The sequence below is a fragment of the Oryx dammah genome, unplaced genomic scaffold, assembly GCF_014754425.2.
Source record: "Oryx dammah isolate SB20612 unplaced genomic scaffold, SCBI_Odam_1.1 HiC_scaffold_3, whole genome shotgun sequence".
Lineage (NCBI taxonomy): Eukaryota > Metazoa > Chordata > Mammalia > Artiodactyla > Bovidae > Oryx > Oryx dammah.
In genome coordinates, this window is record NW_024070187.1 from 114,166,554 (window position 1) to 114,183,963 (window position 17,410).

The 17,410-nt window shown below is 61.5% G+C and overlaps 1 protein-coding gene across 1 annotated transcript in view; it reads right to left on the reverse strand.

The window, feature by feature from the left end:
• Window positions 1-17,410, reverse strand: part of HTT (huntingtin) — a 124,421-nt gene that overhangs the window by 3,514 nt on the left and 103,497 nt on the right. The window contains exons 48-66 of the mRNA XM_040237647.1: window positions 16,299-16,512; window positions 15,790-15,935; window positions 14,097-14,274; window positions 13,045-13,140; window positions 12,466-12,653; window positions 11,129-11,255; window positions 9,228-9,328; window positions 8,243-8,397; window positions 7,828-7,967; window positions 7,304-7,386; window positions 6,738-6,868; window positions 6,507-6,636; window positions 4,984-5,139; window positions 3,709-3,899; window positions 3,339-3,453; window positions 2,994-3,207; window positions 2,629-2,734; window positions 997-1,159; window positions 741-901 (exon numbers count right to left, since the gene is read on the reverse strand). Of these exons, the coding sequence (XP_040093581.1) occupies window positions 741-901; window positions 997-1,159; window positions 2,629-2,734; window positions 2,994-3,207; window positions 3,339-3,453; window positions 3,709-3,899; window positions 4,984-5,139; window positions 6,507-6,636; window positions 6,738-6,868; window positions 7,304-7,386; window positions 7,828-7,967; window positions 8,243-8,397; window positions 9,228-9,328; window positions 11,129-11,255; window positions 12,466-12,653; window positions 13,045-13,140; window positions 14,097-14,274; window positions 15,790-15,935; window positions 16,299-16,512 (2,795 nt within the window). The remainder of the gene's footprint in view (window positions 1-740; window positions 902-996; window positions 1,160-2,628; window positions 2,735-2,993; window positions 3,208-3,338; window positions 3,454-3,708; window positions 3,900-4,983; window positions 5,140-6,506; window positions 6,637-6,737; window positions 6,869-7,303; window positions 7,387-7,827; window positions 7,968-8,242; window positions 8,398-9,227; window positions 9,329-11,128; window positions 11,256-12,465; window positions 12,654-13,044; window positions 13,141-14,096; window positions 14,275-15,789; window positions 15,936-16,298; window positions 16,513-17,410) is intronic.

The window sequence follows — 17,410 nt, forward strand, 5'->3', positions numbered from 1 at the left end:
CCTGCTCCTGTGCTCCAGGGGGTTCCTGCCTTCCCCAGGGCTCCGGCCTGACACAGGCCTGCGGACAGCGGTGCGGGGGAGCGCCGGGGGGCTCCCCAAAGCCACAAAAGCAGCGGCCCAGGGCTGGGCGGCAGCTGCCTCCCGCCTGGGTCTGGCCCCTCCAGCCGGAACCTCCGATCCGGGAGCCGGAGCCCCTGCCCCGTGGGGCCGCCCCTTGCACAAGGCTTACCTGGCCTGGCTCCTGCATGCCCAGCACAGAGCCATACCGCCCGCCCGGGCCGCTCTCAGCACCGGGACAGCCGTCTGCTCCGAGGCTCTGCGGTCTGTCTGGGGCAGGCTGAAGGGAGGGGCCGTCCCCTTTTGGCAGCCAGCGTGTCGGGGGCGGGAACTAGATCTCCACTGACTTCAGCGTTTGCCCAGGAGGGTGATACATGGCACAGGACAAGGGCTACTGAGAGGCAGCGCGAGCGGCCCGCCCAGCTGCACAGACCCACAGGCAGACACGGGGGTCCTCTGGGCGCCTCCCCTCCCCGTGGCCCCTCCCAGAGCCCTGCTCAGAGCAGGGAACACACGGGCCCGTTTCCTGGTTCGTGCCTCATTCTCTTGGGGCTTAAGGGAAGCGTCACCCTGACACCTGGGCTTCCTACAGAACTTGGGTTTCCAAAACACTGACGCAAACGTCAACCAGGGTGCTCACAGGACGGCAGGGCCGTCCGGGGCCCAGGACCAGGCAAGGATACATCGCTGAGACCCACGGGCTGGTGGACGCGCTGACGAAGAAGCAGGAGAGGCTCCACATGGCCATGGCGACCGGGCTCCGCTGCGTGAAGTTGGAGAGGGACAGCATGACCCAGTCCCGCACCATGGACGACTGCCCTGCGCTGTGCAGCGTCTGGAACACCTGCGAGGAGGCCACGGGCCCGAGGCCGTCAGCACCAGCTGGGGGAGGAGCTGGGGGCCCGGCGCCTGGTCGGGCGCCCTGCCCCGGCCCCTCACCTGGTACACAACAGTGGCCATGAGCTGCGGGTATGGCTGCTGGCTGGACAGGAACTCGCCGATGACCTTGTTCATGACGTCCTGGGGTGGGAAGAAGTCGTCCAGGAACTGGGGGAGGACGCGCGCCACCACGCGGGCTTCGCAGGGGAACCCCTTCCGGATCCTGCGTGGGTGGAGCCCGGATCAGAACCCATCCGCCCGCACTCCCCAGCCCGGGGGCTCCTGATCTGGCTGGCATCCTGAAGTAGCAGCAAAGACGGCTGGGGTGGTGACATCATGGCACGCCACAGCCCCTCGTGACAGACCCACGTCCTCGTGAGGCCCTCAGGCGCGTCTGCGCTACTGGAACCCGTCAGTACTCCTGCCAGGCCCCCTTTGCGCCAGCCCTGCCCCAGTGACCCCAGCTGCCTGCCCTCAGCAGACCCGTGGTTGGTCCCTGGCACAGGGCCCTCCCAGGGCCAAGGGGCAGCCAGCAGGCTACTCGGGCTACTGGCCATCAGCACACCTCCGCTGGCCCTCCACGTCGGCGTGTTCTGCGTGCAAGCCCCATCTGCAGGAAGCTGAGTACACACAGGCCTCGGGGCTGTGGAAGCAGGCCCTCTGCACAAGCACACACGAGGGGCTTGCACATCAGCAGACTCTGGAGCCCGTGGAGGTGGGGCCCCCAGAACCAATCAAACAGGCGCGTGTGACTGAGAAGTACCAGAAGAGACCTGGAAACTGGCCCGGTGTGCCCGCTCCGCCTGCCTGCAGATGCCAGCCGTGACCCACAGGCACGAAACCCGCAAGGGAGAGTCAGCGCCGTTGACCCAGCGTCCCCCACGCGTGACAGCGTGGCCAGGCTGAACGCCGGCCCTGCACGGGTGGACGCGCTCATCTCGAAGCAAGCCTGGTGCTCGAGCCCCCGCAGCAGGGCTAAGCGTGGGCGCCCTGCCTGCTCCCCAGGCTTGGTGAGCGTAAGCGTGGGACTGCGGATGCTCACTGAAATGGGCAACGTGGGCGCAGTGCGCACGCTCAGCTCTCCAGAGCACCTCACCCGGCGAGCGGGCCTGGAGAAGGTTCTGTGGAGTGTGCTCTCGTGAGCACCCCGATGGTCGTCTGCTGACCGAGTTGACCAGAGCTGAGGTGCGCAGAGCAGAGCCAGCTTCCCCGAGGCCACAGACACGGCCTGAGAGGCCCGGGGCAGAGCCGGATGAGGCCCCCATGCCAACCTGGACACCAGGGCACACACGTGGAGGCGGGCCGTCGTCACAGGCTCTCAAGGATGCTGCCTGCTGGTAACGCTGTCTCTGAGGGCCATGAGAGCAGCCTCCTTTTTACAATGGCAGCCTCCTCCCGAGCTGCTGCTAGCATGGCCCCCAGGCCCTTCTCTATACAATGGCAGCTCAGACAGCTGCTTCCGTCCTGGAGCACGCTCCAGGCCATCTCTTCAAAGGCCCCTGACACCGCCACACTGCCCCTCGCCATCAGGACCCGGGTCAGCACTTGGGACAGCCCTGGGGCCACCCGAGTCCAAACCTGGGCGCTGGGTGCCAGGACGGCCCGTGGCGCGGAGCCTGGGGCGGCGTGGAGCCCGGGGCCAGGGCAGGGAGCAGGCCGCCCCCGGCTGCAGGCAGGCGGGCTCGCGCTCACCTGTCAAAGAGGACGGAAACGCGTTCCATGGCCACAATCACGGACTCGCTGTCAGGGGCAGCGGGACTGGGCTCGGAGGCTCGGCCTGGACTGACTTTCTCCTTTCCTGGAACAGAGCCGTTTCGTGCCGCTGGTTTGTAAGACTGGACCGTTCTGGGAAGGGGGCCTGGAGCTCACACAGTTTACGGAACTCCTACTGATGGTCTGACACCGGGGGACGGGGGCCCGCAGGGCCCAGCCGAGACACAAGGTAAAGGGGTCAGCCTGAGGGCTGCTCCCAGACGGGGCTCTGACCCCACGCAGCTTGGAGGCCCCTCCAGAACCCCTGCGTCTAGCGCTCAGTGGCACATGCTTGCTGGGCTCACCTGTGTACATGCAGGTGAGCATGAGGCCCAGGGCCGCCATGGCGCGGTGTGGGCTGTGCACGTTCACCCGGTCCACGCTCAGCTTGACCAGGGACTCTGCGTCCAGCCGGGAGAGCTGCTCGGAGAGCAGGAGGCGCTCCAAGCCCCGCAGGACACAGTGGTAGACGACGGACGGGGTGGCCTCCTCGCTTCCAGACAGCATCACCCCACACATCTGCGCGAGGGGGGGGGCTTCTGGGTCAAAAGGCTGCTGTGGGCCTCTGGCCGCCCCGCCTCCTCCCAGGTGGGAGCCTCTGCCGGCCTCGCCCCCGGTCGCCGAGCGCAGCCCACCCCAGGCCGGCTCACCTGTATGATGGAGGCCGAGAACTCCGGCCCCACGTCCAGCGGGTAGTTCTCAATCAGGTAGAAGGCCGTGGCACACATCACCAGCACGTGCTGCTGGCTATGCACGTTCACGCAGCTGAAACCAAGGCGTTGGCCCAGATGAGTACACACGGCCGCCGTGCTGCCAGCCGGCACCGCGCTGCCCTCCCATCCCAGGGACCCCAGCCAGCGTCCCTGTGAGGAGGGCACCCCCGTGGGCCCCTGCTGGCGCATCGGCCGGGGTCTGCTGTGCACGCTGAACCGGTGTGCTCACTTCTCACAGGCGCCCCACCCGCCGCCCCGGCGGACGAACCCGGGAGACCGCGGTGGGAGGCCGGCCGCGCCCACTCACTGGGCTCTGCCCTGGAGGCTGGAGAGGAGGTAGTCACTGACAACGGGGATGAGCTGCTTGGCGGTGTCGTCCAGGAGGTCGCACTCCAGCACATACAGGATGCCGTGTAGGGCGCCCATCGTGCTGGGCAGGTGGCTGCTCCGGAGCGCGCTCTCCAGCAGCCGGCTGACCGGTTCCGCCACAGCCTTGTCCTGGACACAAGCACACGGTGGGCTGGGCCAGGCCCACATCCCAGGGGAGGCCCAGGAGGGTGGCCTCACACCGCGGGGGCCTGCACCTTGGGCTGGGGTGTCACGGGGGGCCCCAGCATCCCCATGGGTGGGGGCTCCCTGTGCCTCCGTGTCGCGCCTGTGCTCACCACACCCTTCTCCTGGGGCTGGAGTTCAGTGTGTGAGTGACACAGGGGCCCCCAAGGCCGGCCCTGGGAAGAGCCCCAGCTCAGTCTGTGAGGGACTTCCCTGGGAACAGACCACCCCGCCCAGGGACAAGCAACCACTGCTGGCCCAGGGCCTTGTCTCACTCTGCAAAAGCCTCAGAGGCTGTCTGACTACCCCTCAGCCCCCCAGGAACTCTGCCCTGTGGTCCCCTCGAAGCTGACACTGCAGAGGACTCCCCTCCTCCCGCCCACACCCAAGGCCGCCAACAATCAGCAGAGCCCACGGTGGGCAGCTTTCACAACCTGGGAAAGTCTGGAGAAAAGCAGAGCTTGAGAACTCCGCAGCTGGGCTGTGTGGGTACAGCCACCGAGAAGAGGGTCCTGTTCTGAGCGGTGGTGTCCCTGTCCTTGGGGGAACCAGTGCTGGCCTCCTCACCAGCGGGGGTTCACCCCAGGCCGACCTGCCTAAGCCTCTTCTTGAAAGCATTACTCATTCATTTACAGACAACACAGCTTTAGCCTTGGGGATTCAGGCTTGAGCACAATTACCATGAGAATGAGCCCAGCAGCTAAACTTCCCGCAGAGACAAAAGGACCCCTCAAGCCTTAGTCTAGCTGCCTCCACCTCTCGCAACACACCCAGAGGGCCACACATGGGCTTCGAACAGCAGAAGCCAGCGGACTCCTCCTGCTCCCTGGACGGAGCGGAGGCGCTCTCAAGGGGGAGGACCTGGCCTCACGCCCCCTCGCGCACAGCCAAGCCCCTGGAGAAGGCACCGTGCCACCTCAGGACCCAGGGCCACGGGAGCCCCACCAGAGGCCCGGCTGGCACCCCACGCTCCGCAGCGAAGTGGGGTGCCCTCCTCCCACGGCCAAGGCCCTGCACGGCCTTCGCTCACCATCCCGAGGACGGCGGCCGCCTTGCAGGTGGCGGGCACCAGGTACTGGAGGAGAATCTCGTCTTCCGAGGGGTGCGCCTTCCGCAGCTCCATCAGCGTCAGGTACATCATCTCAAACTGGCTGCGCTCCGTGAACAAGTCCGAAACCACCAGGAGCTGGAGACGGACATGCGGATGGGGGGCAGGTCACTCCGGGCTCCACCCCTTGGAGCCGAACCTGCACCGGAGCCTGGGCCCAGGAGGGAGGGTGCCTGCGGTCTCCCTGGAGCCGTGCTCACACGCTGTGGCCACCGCCAGCCCAGGTATCAAAGCCGCGAAGGAGAGATGGGCGCCTGGCTCAGAAGTCAGCGCTTTGGCACTGATTTCTTCTGCTTCCCCAGAACCTCCAGTTTCTCTCGTGATATCTGAAGACGGGCTCTGATCAAGCGGAAGGCCCCCGAGCACCCCCGAGCACCAGGAGTGTGTTGGAGGCGGGGGCTGGCTGGTCTTCAGGCCCCCAACCCCGCCCAGCTGTACAACTCAGCTGGCAGGACTTCAGGCCACCCATGGAGGCATGCAGGCCTCTCGGGGTCACAAGGTCAAACACACTTGTAGCAACGCTGACTCGACCTGCCCCTCTCTCCTCACACTCAGTGCTGTTTTCCAGAAGTCGCCTGATGTTACCAGACTAAACACTCAGGGGGTATGAGAACCCAGGCACTGCTGAGGAGCCAGGTGCTAGATACAAAGTAACTAAAACCTTTACACTGTCATCATTATGTTTAAATAGACAGTCTTTTTTTTTGTCATGCCATGTGGCTTGTGGAAACAAATCTGGGCCCACAGCAGTGCTGAGTCCTAACCACTGGACCACCAAGAATTTCTAGTAACTTCTTTAAGATCTTTAGCAGTACTTATAGTTTGCTGACTTCTTTGATAAAAGTCAATTTACAACTTAGAAGTTAAAAACGAGGTTCTTAAAACTATCAACTTGACCAAATATGAAAACTTTAAAGGGATACTGAGAAAAACAAGCTTGAAAAAAAGTCATTCCCAAAAGGAGACACCTTTAGGTAAGAAGAACAGTCCAGCCCCAGGCGGCCCTCCTTCTGGACGTAACCCGCGCTGAGCGAGCGACTTTTCAAACCTCTCAGGTGCGACTTCAACGCGCCGAGGACTGACAGGTGCTGCACACAGGAAGCACCTCCCTGGTGGCCCCTCCGAGCTCCTGGACGTGAAGGACTCTGAGGCCAGCCCCCGGACAACAACCGCCCGGATGGGTGCCTGGCTGCTGGGGGGGGTACGTATGTCACAGGCCCAAGGAGACAGTGCTGCGAGGACAGGCGGTCCCCTGCCGACTCCACGACGCGGCCACTGGGCTGGGGCGTGCCTGCCCGGCTCTGTGCTGTGCCTGCCCGGCTCTGTGCTGTGCCTGCCCGGCTCTGCGCTGTGGAGGCAGCCCCTCCCCTGGCCTGAGAAGCACTACAACCTCCCGCATCTCCGCGCGGGCCCCCAGGCACTGCAGGGGCGGGCAGGGCACTCACCGAGCGCACCACCTCGCTGATCAGGGTGACAGGGGTCCTCCTGGCGGAACTCGACGGCAGGATCCAGCGACTGTATAACTCGAGCAAAAACTGTGAACAGGAGTGGATGTCGACGCCAGCCCGGTGTTTCCTGCAATTTCCCCCGAAAGAGATGAGAGGTTCGTTTCAAGAGGCCCCCAAACAAGGGACTGGGCGGAGCTCCCGCTCGCTCGGACAGAAGGCAGAGGAAACCTGGAGTTGAGCGGAGACGTGGGCGGGGACGACGGTGCTGGGGCCTCGGCCTCCTCCTCCTCCTCCTCACGCCACTCTTCCTCTCGCAAGGGTGTGATGCTGCTCCCCAGCCACACCGAGTGGATGGACACCTTCAGGCGACACGGGACAGGGTGGTGCTCAGGTGCCGGGGGCAAGGGGCGCCGGGCCCGCTGGGGGTCCCTGAGGCGAGCACCAACCCCCGTCCCCGGGCAGGGCTGGTCAGACCCCCAGGGGCTCGCGGCTTAAGACCCCAAATGAGGTCCCTGGGAGCAGCTGAGGAGGGGGAAGCGCCACAAAGAAAGGGAACATTGAGAAAGAAAAAAGGAAACTTGGCTGCTGAGGGAAGTCAGGGTGAGATCTCGACACAAAATGGAACCAGAAGGTGGGATCTCTGTTCAAAACCGGTCCCCTCACCAGACAACGTGTGTGGGCCCGTGTTTCTGAATGATGTAACAAAGCCCCCTACACACGCAGAGGACAGTCAGCTAGCTCTGGGGGGAGGGTGGGGAGGAACCGGCCCCGCTGGCTGCCCGCCGGGCACTGACCTGGCCAAGCTTGTAACTCGTGTCCCCCAGCTCACGCTCAGGGTTGAGCTGCAGCAGCAGCTTGTCATGGCTGATGAGAGCACCTGCGGGGCAAGGACGCGTGAGTGTCCCCGCAGAGTGGGGAGTCCGTCCCCGCACAGCCCTGAGTGCCGCCCCCCAGCCCGTGGGGAGTGCTGTCCCCGCACAGCCCTGAGTGTCCCTCAGGTGGGGAGTCCGTCCCCGCACAGCCCTGAGTGTCCCTCAGGTGGGGAGTCTGTCCCCGCAAGGCCCTGAGTGCCCCTCAGGTGGGCACAGCATATGAAGCTGGCAGGGCCAGCAGGGTGAACATCACTTTTTCTCCATAACAAACCAGACTGAACGGGAACTGGCTGTGGGCTGAGCTGCCAAAGCTGGAGTGTCAGTGGTCGCTGACACGGTGCCCACCGAGCCCCCACCCTGGCGCTGGGACAATCCAGCCGTGCTCACGGGCACAGGGAGCGGCTGACACCCCCACTCGACCCACCCTCCCAACGAGCGCCTGGAACCTGTGGTGGCCGGGGCTAGAGACGGGACGGGGTCCCACGCCTGGTACAGGTGGTGAGTGGCGGCGTTTTCTCTCCTGGAAACCATTGCCTGGATCTCCTGCTCGACAATCCCTCTGATGACGCTGAGCTTCCTCCCAAACCTAAGTTCAGAGCAAAGGTTACTGCCACCCAGCTCCTCCAGAATCTTCACAGTGAACCCCGTGGCTCCCAGCTTCGCTGCCAGGAAACACGGTGCAGCCAAGGCCCTTGGGCCCTGCACAGGCACCCCCTTAGCTCCGCTGGAGCCAGCCCCTGACACCAGAGGCCAGGTCGTCAGCCTCAGCCACCAAACCACCCTGGCAGCAAAGGAAAGGGCGCCCCAGTGCCTCCCTGCTCCCACGCGGCCATGCCCTGGGGATGTGCTTCTCGGGCCCACCTGGTGTCAAGGGCCTTCAGGGGCTTGTTCCGGGGCTGCTGCTCCAGGCAGCTCACGGCCGGGTTGCCGGCCACAGGCACGGTCATCGCGCTCAGCACCAAGGAGGTGATGGCCTGCACGGCCAGGACGTGGATCTGCGTCCTCTCCACGTCCTCCTGCAAGGAGAGACCCAGGTCACTAAGGCGCGCACCGCAGCACACTACCTCCCCTGTGGCTGCCCAGCCAGGCGGCCTCACAGGCACGGGCCCCGAGCGGACAGACAGACGTGCCTTCCCGGCGGGGGTCCTGGGGCGTCTGCCTAAATTCACCAGAATCCACACACATCTGTGATTTGAGATAAATCTGATGGGCAAGTGGTTGCTTTTCCAAGCCAGCTTTCCTCCAGGCACAAACCTCCAAATAAGAATTACTTTTTGAGAAACTGTCCTCAATTTCCTCACCAATTTTAGGGGCCCTGCATATGACAAGCTGCTAGCTCCTCCCCGGGGAAAGTCACTCCTGGTGACGTCTGACATATACTCTCTGAACTGCCATTTCTGCTGCTTCATACCACACTTTCTACCTGAATAACGTGTATCTGAGGACTTTTAATATTTCAGGCTTTCCTGTATCAAAACATGTCTTCTATTAATATTAAAGTACCATAATATGCATTAACACTCCAGGCCCCATAAAATTTTTGGAAAACAAGTCAAGAGAAATAAACACTGGTAATCATGTGTGGCCTCTAAGACACGTCTTTCCTTTTTGATGAAATGTTGCTACACACCATACCTGAACACTGAGAAGCAGAACATAAGATATATTTAAGGAAGGACACAATCCTACAGCCTGGAGGCAGCAAGCTGTGGTAAACGCCTTAGGGCCACAATCCTAGAGCACCCAGACCTTGGAACACCAGCCAGGATGTGACTGGCCACACGTTTACCACCCGGGTGAGACAGGTAGAAGGTCGTGCTGCCCTGGCCCCCGCACGCAGCCTTACTTCCGGGGGGCTCTCCTCCTGCTCCATCACGAGTGGCTGAGTCACCAGGACGCCAAGGAGGGTGGCCCACGTCTCCTCAAACTGGGTGCGGCTGGTCCACCCTGGAACGCGAGTGTCGCTTTAGACAGAGGGTCCCCACTGCTCCGCCTTCTCTGCGAGACGGGGCAGTAGGCACTCCGGCTCTCGCTGGCCAGGTGCCCACACAGCCACTGCCCAGAGCCTCAGGACGGCGCTGCGGTGCAGCCTCACCGCTGGCCGAGCCCAGCAGTGAGCAGACCAACACGGCTGAGTTCAGCCCAGGTGGCCTGGTGCTAAGCACCCTCTGGATCCTGCTGTGTGGACGTCCAAGCGGGTGACGCTCAGATGGGGTCAGAGCGCCCTCTGCCCTGCTCAGCAGGGGCTAGGACGGCCTTACTTAGAGTCACACCCCCAGACCGCGTGGGTGTGTCCAGCCTCCACCGTGGAACCACACCGGAACGGATGCACAGGCTGCCGTGTTAACTCTACGTCAAGGCAGCGCCATAAAAGCTTAGAGCAATGGCTGCCCTGGCCCCATCAAGAAGGACGGGAGGTCAAGACAGAGTGTAATCTACGGGGGAAGTCCAGTCCGTGAGGAGGGCGTCTCAGGGGTCATTCTCAGGCACCACCGTCCCAAGGCGCTCTCAAGGTGGTCCTGGGTGAGCAGTTATCCCAAGGGCCGTGACCCTAGGAGGGAGGAGGCCATGCCACTTGAATCAGCGCTACAAGGGGCAAGAACGGGGTGCCGAGGACAGAAAACCAAAGCCTCAAATGTCAGGAACTCTCTGGTGACCTGCACGTGGGCAGACAGAGCGGCTGATTCAGGTACGGATCAGACACACAAACGAGCTGAGACGGGAGGTCCAGACAGACACACGCTGACTCCCATGGGAGGAAACGGGAGCAACAAGGACAGTGAGCAACAGCGAAGCAGGCATCCGGAGAAGCCTGCAGGCCGCCTCCAGGCGCGTGGGGACTGACCATGCAGACGGGAAGGCACCTGAGACACAGGGGCCGCCGGGGAGAGGGCGGAGAAGTTCCCAGAGCAGCGGCCTCAGATTGCTGCTCAGGCTTCGCTCACCGCTTGACTCAGGGAGGAGAGGTGGCAGCGAGGTGTCTGCCGGACCACGCCCCAGGGTCACCGCAGCACAGACCCCGTGGAGGCTGAGAGAGGACGGGTGCTGGGCAGAGGGGCCCGACGTGGGGCTGGGGCCGGGGTGGAGTCGCCATGCTGGGCGCAGCCTCGCGGGCTCTGCCAATGACAGTGCTCACGCACCAGGCCTACCCCCAGCCACGACACGTGGACGAAGAGGGTGAGCTTCCGCTACGCTGCAGGCAGCAAGGCAGCGTCCTGAGGGAAGCCTGGGGCCCTGCTGCTGATGGGGACGCCATGCGTCAGGGCCCCTTCCGTTTCTAAGGTTGCAGCAGTTGGGGGAAACAGCCGCTATCCCCATGCCATGGACGGCAGAAGCACAGTCCTGGGCGTCAAAGTGGCCTGCCCCACCTCACGGAGCACACCGCTCTGCCTGGCACACGGGGGTCAGGGTGGCAGCGATTACAGGCGGCTCCCGCAGGGCACCCCGCACCCTCCAGCCGAGGGGCGGAGACACAGGCTGAACCCGGCCCAGCACCGCCCATCACGGGGGCACTGCCCATCACGGGGGCACCGCCTGACCGGATCTGAACACGGGGAAAGAAAGGCTCTCTCACACACACACGCACACACACTCGTCACTGTGACAGCCTTGGGTGTGTTACAGAACGTATGCACACGACTGTGTCCTGCCTCAACTCCTCCCTGGAATAAAAGAAGGCAGATCCCACCACTTCCCCGGCTCCCGGCAGCCGTGTTAGGGCGATGCGCCCACAGGGCCCCAGTGTACCCAGCGTGTTGATGCGGTAGATGAACTCTTTAAAGACCTCCTTCTCCTGGAGGAACTCCACGGGGATTTCAGGGAACACTGTGCCGAAATCCCCGCCCGGTTTGGGTGACCATCCGAGTTTCCATACCTAAGAGGGTGGGAGAGAAACAGTGAAGGCAGGGTGGCCAGATGGGGAGGGCACCCGGAAATGTGCCTTCTCTCCCCACGGCTCCCTGGCTGCACACACGGTTGAACAGGGGAGCTCTCCGAGTCCACGGTCGTCATTCAGCGCTGCTCCAGCAGCAGGAGCCCAGCTCCCAGCCGGCCCCTCGAGGGTGCAAGCCACCAGCCAGGGCTTGTGCTGGATCCCTGAGTCCAGCCCCCTGGCCCAGCAGCTCCAACGCCTCTGGCAGACACTCTCGAGGAGCCATGTGGGATGCAGCGCTCGCGCAAAGAGCCTCATCTACGGGGCGTGGTCTGTGTGGGCCAGACAGCAGGGCCTCCGGACTGTGCCTTCCTGTATCTGCTCCCCACTCCCTCCCAAAGGTTCAACACCTGCGGGGACGGCCCGAGGGCGGCGCCAGCTCCCCAGCTCTCCTCCCAGCTCCACGGTGACCTCAGGACAGCAGCTGCTGGGCTTTCCCTCAGAAGGAGCCCCCGAGTGGGACTTCTTCCCCTCCCACAGCAAAACCCTCTTCAAGTCAAGGGCCCCTCACCTCCTCCGAGCAGCCACTGCAGAATCTCGCGCACACAAAGGCTGCGCCCCCCGCAGCTGGCGCGCGCCCCCCCGCAGCTGGCGCGCGCCCCCCGCAGCTGGCGCGCGCCCTCCGCAGCTGGTGCGCGCCCTCCCCAGGTAGCAACAAGCACCCGCCTCAGGCCCCGGCCCGCCTCCCCGGCCGGCTGCAGCCCCACACCCTGCTCGTCCGGGCCCTGCCAGTTATCTGGAGCCAGGTCCTTTAACGATACCCACTGGATCGTGGTTCTGGTTCCGAAGCCAGCTTTGGAAAAGCAGCTGAGCTGCAGCTGTGCCAAACCCCCGGGCCGCCCTGGGGTGACTGCTGACAGGGAGGCATGTAAGAGGGTGTAATTTCTGCTCTCCCACTAAACAAACGGGTCTGATGACCTTCGAATCACGCCTGGCACCTGCTACGTAACTCCTCACCCCGTTTCAGAGCACTTCTAACGGCCGAGCCACGTTGCACCCGAGGAACCCGGACGGGCATCTTGACTGCACTCAGGCCCCCATCAGCGGGCATCGGAGCGCTCATGACCTGGCTTCCTGCTCAGGGACCCCCGAGATGGGGGCCTGCCGAGAGTCTGCCTTGTTTCCGTCCTGCGCCAGGGGAGGGCTGACTCACCAGGGGCGGGACACGCGTGTAGCTGTTGACGAGGGGCAGGCGGGCCAAGCTGATGATGATGTTCCTGAGCACCGGTGTGAGGAACGCGGGCGTGTGGCTGTTCCTCTTGTGGCCCAAGGCCAACACTGACGGCAGGCACTCCACCATCTCGGCCACCATGCCACAGGCTGCAGCGATGTACTGAGGGTCTGAACAGACACCACCGTAAGAGAGGCCCCTTCTGTCGAAACACACCCCGAACTGCCGCCCCGCCCCCGACTTGCCCGGCCTCGAAGGATGGGAGGCACAGGCCCACCACGCGCTGGAGACCGACCTGTAGTGGGTGTCTCACATCGACTCATTTACTTCACCCTCCTGTAGCCCCGTCAGCTGAGCGGGACACCCCCGTGGGGAGTGGGGTCACAGAGAGCCAGGCGGCGGAGCATGCCCACAGCGGGGCGGGCAGGGCGCCACCCCCAGCTCCAGGACAACAGCCAAGGTCGGGTCAAGCGTCCACACCGACCACGCGGGAGGCCTCTTCCGTGACTGAATCTCAAGCCCCCAAAGACTCACTGGAAGAGGAGCGAGCCTGAGACTCACTCTGTGCGTCTGAGTCCACGCTGTCCTCTCTGGCAGACTTGGGGGCGCTCGTCCTTCTTTCTGGACTAAGAAGCTGGTCGCCGGGCTGCACCACAACTAAGATCACAGCAGAACAAACAAACGCATTCCAAAGCATGTCGGCCGTTACTTTCTGCTCAGACTGTTACATTCGTGCAGCCTTATGAACGTTTCCCAGGTGACAGATTAGGTCAACAGAGGGTGAAATGTCCTAGATTCAACTTGGGACGATTTCAGACCCACTAGACTTGGGTATCAATCTCTGGGTCAATCTGAAATGCACCAGGATCTGAACTTCTACACTTGGATTCCCCAGTCCTTCTGCTCTCTGCCACTTCTGACCCTGAGGGGTTTTATCAGACAGCTCATGATCCATCACTGCTAACAGCATGCCTGGAGCCCCGAGAAGCTTGGCTTTGATATATCACTCCCTGGGCCTTCATTTTCATGTTGCTACGAATGCACAGGTGAAAACAATTTAAACACGAATCTTCAGAACACCACTCTGTAATTCGTGATTAAAAACACAGAACACCAAGACACCCTCTCACACGCAAACTGTGACGTCCAAGTTTAAAACATTTTGGCTAATGACCCTTGTTAAGGACACTGTCCCTTGAAAAGAATAAGACACTTTCATTTCAAAATTAATGCAGTATAGAAACAAGCGTTTCGACTGTAACAGAAAACAAGGAATTTTCTGAACGTAATCTTATTAGTCTTATGATGATTTACGACTAAAAGAATGAAACAGTCAACCAGGACCAGCAATCAAAGGGCCATAAATTAGATGCATTTTTTAATAAAAGCTGCAATTCCAAATCTACACAGAAGCAACTTCAAGTTAAATTCTAGTGCCGACTCCAGGAGACTGGAGACGAAGGCAAGGCCCGTAAATCCTCTACCTCCTCACTCCCGAGTCCCAACTCAGCACCTGGAAAGCAGGTGACAAGTAACCGCCTGCGACTAGCCCTGCGGCACTGACCGCCGCTTCAAGGGCCAAACGACAGCGCGCGCCCCCGTCTCGGACTCACTGGCCTCCAGGATGAACCGCACACAGTGGATGAGGGAGCAGGCGTGGGTCACCATGTTGGGAGCGGCCAGCAGGCTCCAGAGGCTGGGCAGCTGCAGGGCCAGGCAGCAGCAGTCCAGGCCAGCCTGGAGGTCCAGGCTCAGCGGGACCTGCGCGTGGATCAGGTGCCACGACAGCGCCTGTGGGGCGGGTCGTGTGAAGGAAGGCCCCGGGCCCCATCCCGCCCCAGGGCCCGCCGTCGGGCACATCCAGAGTGCCCTCCACAGCCATGGCTCTCGGGCCACCACTCCCAACTCCTCCAGTCCAACCCAGACCCGCCTGCTCACTGGGCCGCCCGCCTCATTTGGCTGCCCTGTCTTCAGCCTCCGCGCCTCCGGCTCTGACCACTCAGGCTGCGGGCCAGGCGCTCCCCTAGGACTCCCACAGCCTGGGGGCTCCCACAGTCTGGGGGGCTCCCAGAGCCAGGGGGTCCCACAGCCTGGAGGTTCCCACAGCCCAGGGGGGCTCCTAAAGCCCAGGGGTCCCACAGCCCACAGCCCAGGGGCTCCCACAGCCCAAGGGGGCTCCCACAGTCCACAGCCCAGGGGCTCCCGCAGTCTGAGAACTCCCACAGTCCACAGCCCGGAGGGCTCCCACAGCCTGGGGGTCCCACAGCCCACAGTCCGGGGGGCTCCCAGAGCTTGGAGCCTGGCCTCGGCCACAGTCATGGAGGCCGAACCTGGCAGTGAGGCTGTGCTGGCTGCTTCCCAGCGGGTCGAGCCTCTCAGCTCGGCTTCCCTCGTCTATGAAACGGGACCAGCAGCTCTCACAGGGCTGCAGTGAGCCCTCAACGGGACGCTGCAGGGAGGGCTGCCCTGCCCATGGCGATGGCAAAGGCCTCTGCAAGGTCACCAGGTGCCTGTCTGCCAGCCTTCCTGCGGCCCCAGCGCCTGAAGGGCAGGGTCACAGCACTCGGGCTCATCGCCTCAGGAGCAAGCGTGTGAGTGCCCTCTGCACGCCGCTGTCTCCCCGCGGCCAGGCGGCGGGCGTGTGGGCACTCTTCAGGTGTCTGCCTCCCAGGGTGCAGGCCGGAGGCTTCTCCAGAGGGCGTATGAAAAGACTGTGCCCCACCCTGAGCACACGTTTCGGGTTGGGGGTTATTTATAAGTGTTAACACCAAGAGCGTTCAATTCCCCACAGCTGAAAATTGCAGGCTTATTGCTCAATTTAAAATATAACAAATTTCTCAGATCACTATTTTTTAAGTATCTAAAATTAGAACACACACGACTTTTTTCTCCCTGGAAAAAATTTTAAATGGATGGTTTGTACTAAATCAAAACACTTTCTCGGCATCAAGGAAACAGACTCAAAAGTAAGTGAACAAGGCCTCCCTGCCCTGTACCTGGGAGACCCCGGGCAGGACAGGTCCCAGGTCTGACTCCTCAGAGCGCCTGCCCCCCCCAGCCCAGAGGCAGAGACAAGGGGAGCTGCTGCCAACCACGAGGTAAACTGCACAATGGAGTAACCAGAGGAACAGCCGTGCCCAGCAGAGTGGGGGCGGGCGTGCTGAGGGACCCGTCACTGCGGGAAGGCGGGCCTCGGGGCTTTGGGCCAGCCCCGCTGGGTTTCAGACAGAGGAGCCTCCTTCCTCTGCGGGTGGCGCCCTCAGACTTCCTGCCGCTCTGAGCCCGAGTTCCCGCACAGAGGCTTACCTCGAGGGTCATGACCACGAACTTAACGGTGTCCCTTTCCTTCTCAGGAGGAAGTTGCAAATGGCTGGGCAGCTTGGAGAACACCAGCAGGTACTGGGCCAGGGCCCGGGCCAGGGTGGTCAGAGTCCGATACAGTGCAGCATCCCCTGGAACAGAAGGGCCTGTGGGTGGACGAGCCCTCAGCAGAGCCCTGACCTTCCCCGTGAAGCTGACGGCGGCTGCAGACATGGCTCCTGGAACGCGCCGCACACACTCCGCCGTCCCACGAGCCCAGGCCCTGTTTCCCCAGGCTGAGACTGCACTTCTCGGGGCCCAGAGCCTGGGCCACGTCAAAGAATGGCAAAGCGGGACACACACCGAGGACACGCAGAGCCAGGGCGGGCTCCCGGTTGCCTCTGTAAATGCCTCAGAATGTTAATCCAGAGCGTTCTGTACTTTCACGCGGTGCAAAGCCTAGCATTGGCTCTGCAGCATTTTATAAAAATAAGAAGAGCTTTCAATTTAGTTACCAAAGAGGTCATCCAGCTTGCTCCAGTAGGTGGTGGGTTGCGCAGGCAGGAACGGCTGGAAAGCTTGGTGGACGGCGGGAAGCTGCTGGACCACAACGGTCACGCGGTCCAGAGTCGCCATGCGAGCTGCTTCAAAAAGGGGGCTCCGCTGGCCCCCCGAGATCTCACGCATGCCCAGGCCCAGGCACGGCGCCAACAGGCTCAGGTTGAACTCCTGAATTAGGGCATTAGAGATTGAACAACGACTGTGACATGTGTTCATTCAGGCAAGAGACACACAGCAGAGCACAGAACACAGACATTCGGAGACGGCAGATAAGCACGGTGTCAGCGACTTGTGAACAAGTATCCTCTCCCGCTTGTTTCACAGATAACCGACCACCCCCAACATCCGACCAGTGAGGTATGTTTCTGGACTCTACTAGGTCCTTCAATTTTTATTTACTTATTTTGGCCGAGCCATGAGGCATGTGTGATCTCAGCTCCCCAATCAAGGATGGAATCCACGCCCCTGAGTGGAAGCGCAGAGTCCTAACCACTGGACAGCCAGGGAAGCCCTGCGACTTTAATTCTAAAGAAATGTTTCTGCCTTCTTATTTATCTGAAGTCAAAAATTTAATATGATGGAATTTTAACTGATACAGATACAAAAATCAAGCTGATGTGCCACCCAGGAAATCAGTGGAACACCAAACGTCCCCAGTGTCTGAAAAAGACAAGTGACGTTTCAAAAGCAGCTGAAAGAAATCACAGCAGGCATGGAAATGTGGCAAGTCTGATTGGAAAAATGGCGCTCATTCGATACTGCTTCAATTTGTATTGCGCTCTGCCAGCTTTTGAAAGCCATTTAAGGATCTTTCTGGCTGATCTGATCTTTAGTTAACATTCAGAAAAGCGTGTCATCACCAGTGACCAAAATTGAGCCCTCTGGTACAGCCATTACAGCTGAGCCTTTCTTTAAAGCTGTTAAAAGTCTAATCAGCAAATTTGGAAAATTCAATGAATCAATTATTAAGTAAGCTTATCCTTTACCAGCAAATCAGCTTTCACTGAATGGCTTTTAAAATGATTTTAGCAAACTGGTCCTACTGTTCTTTTTCCACGGAGCTTTT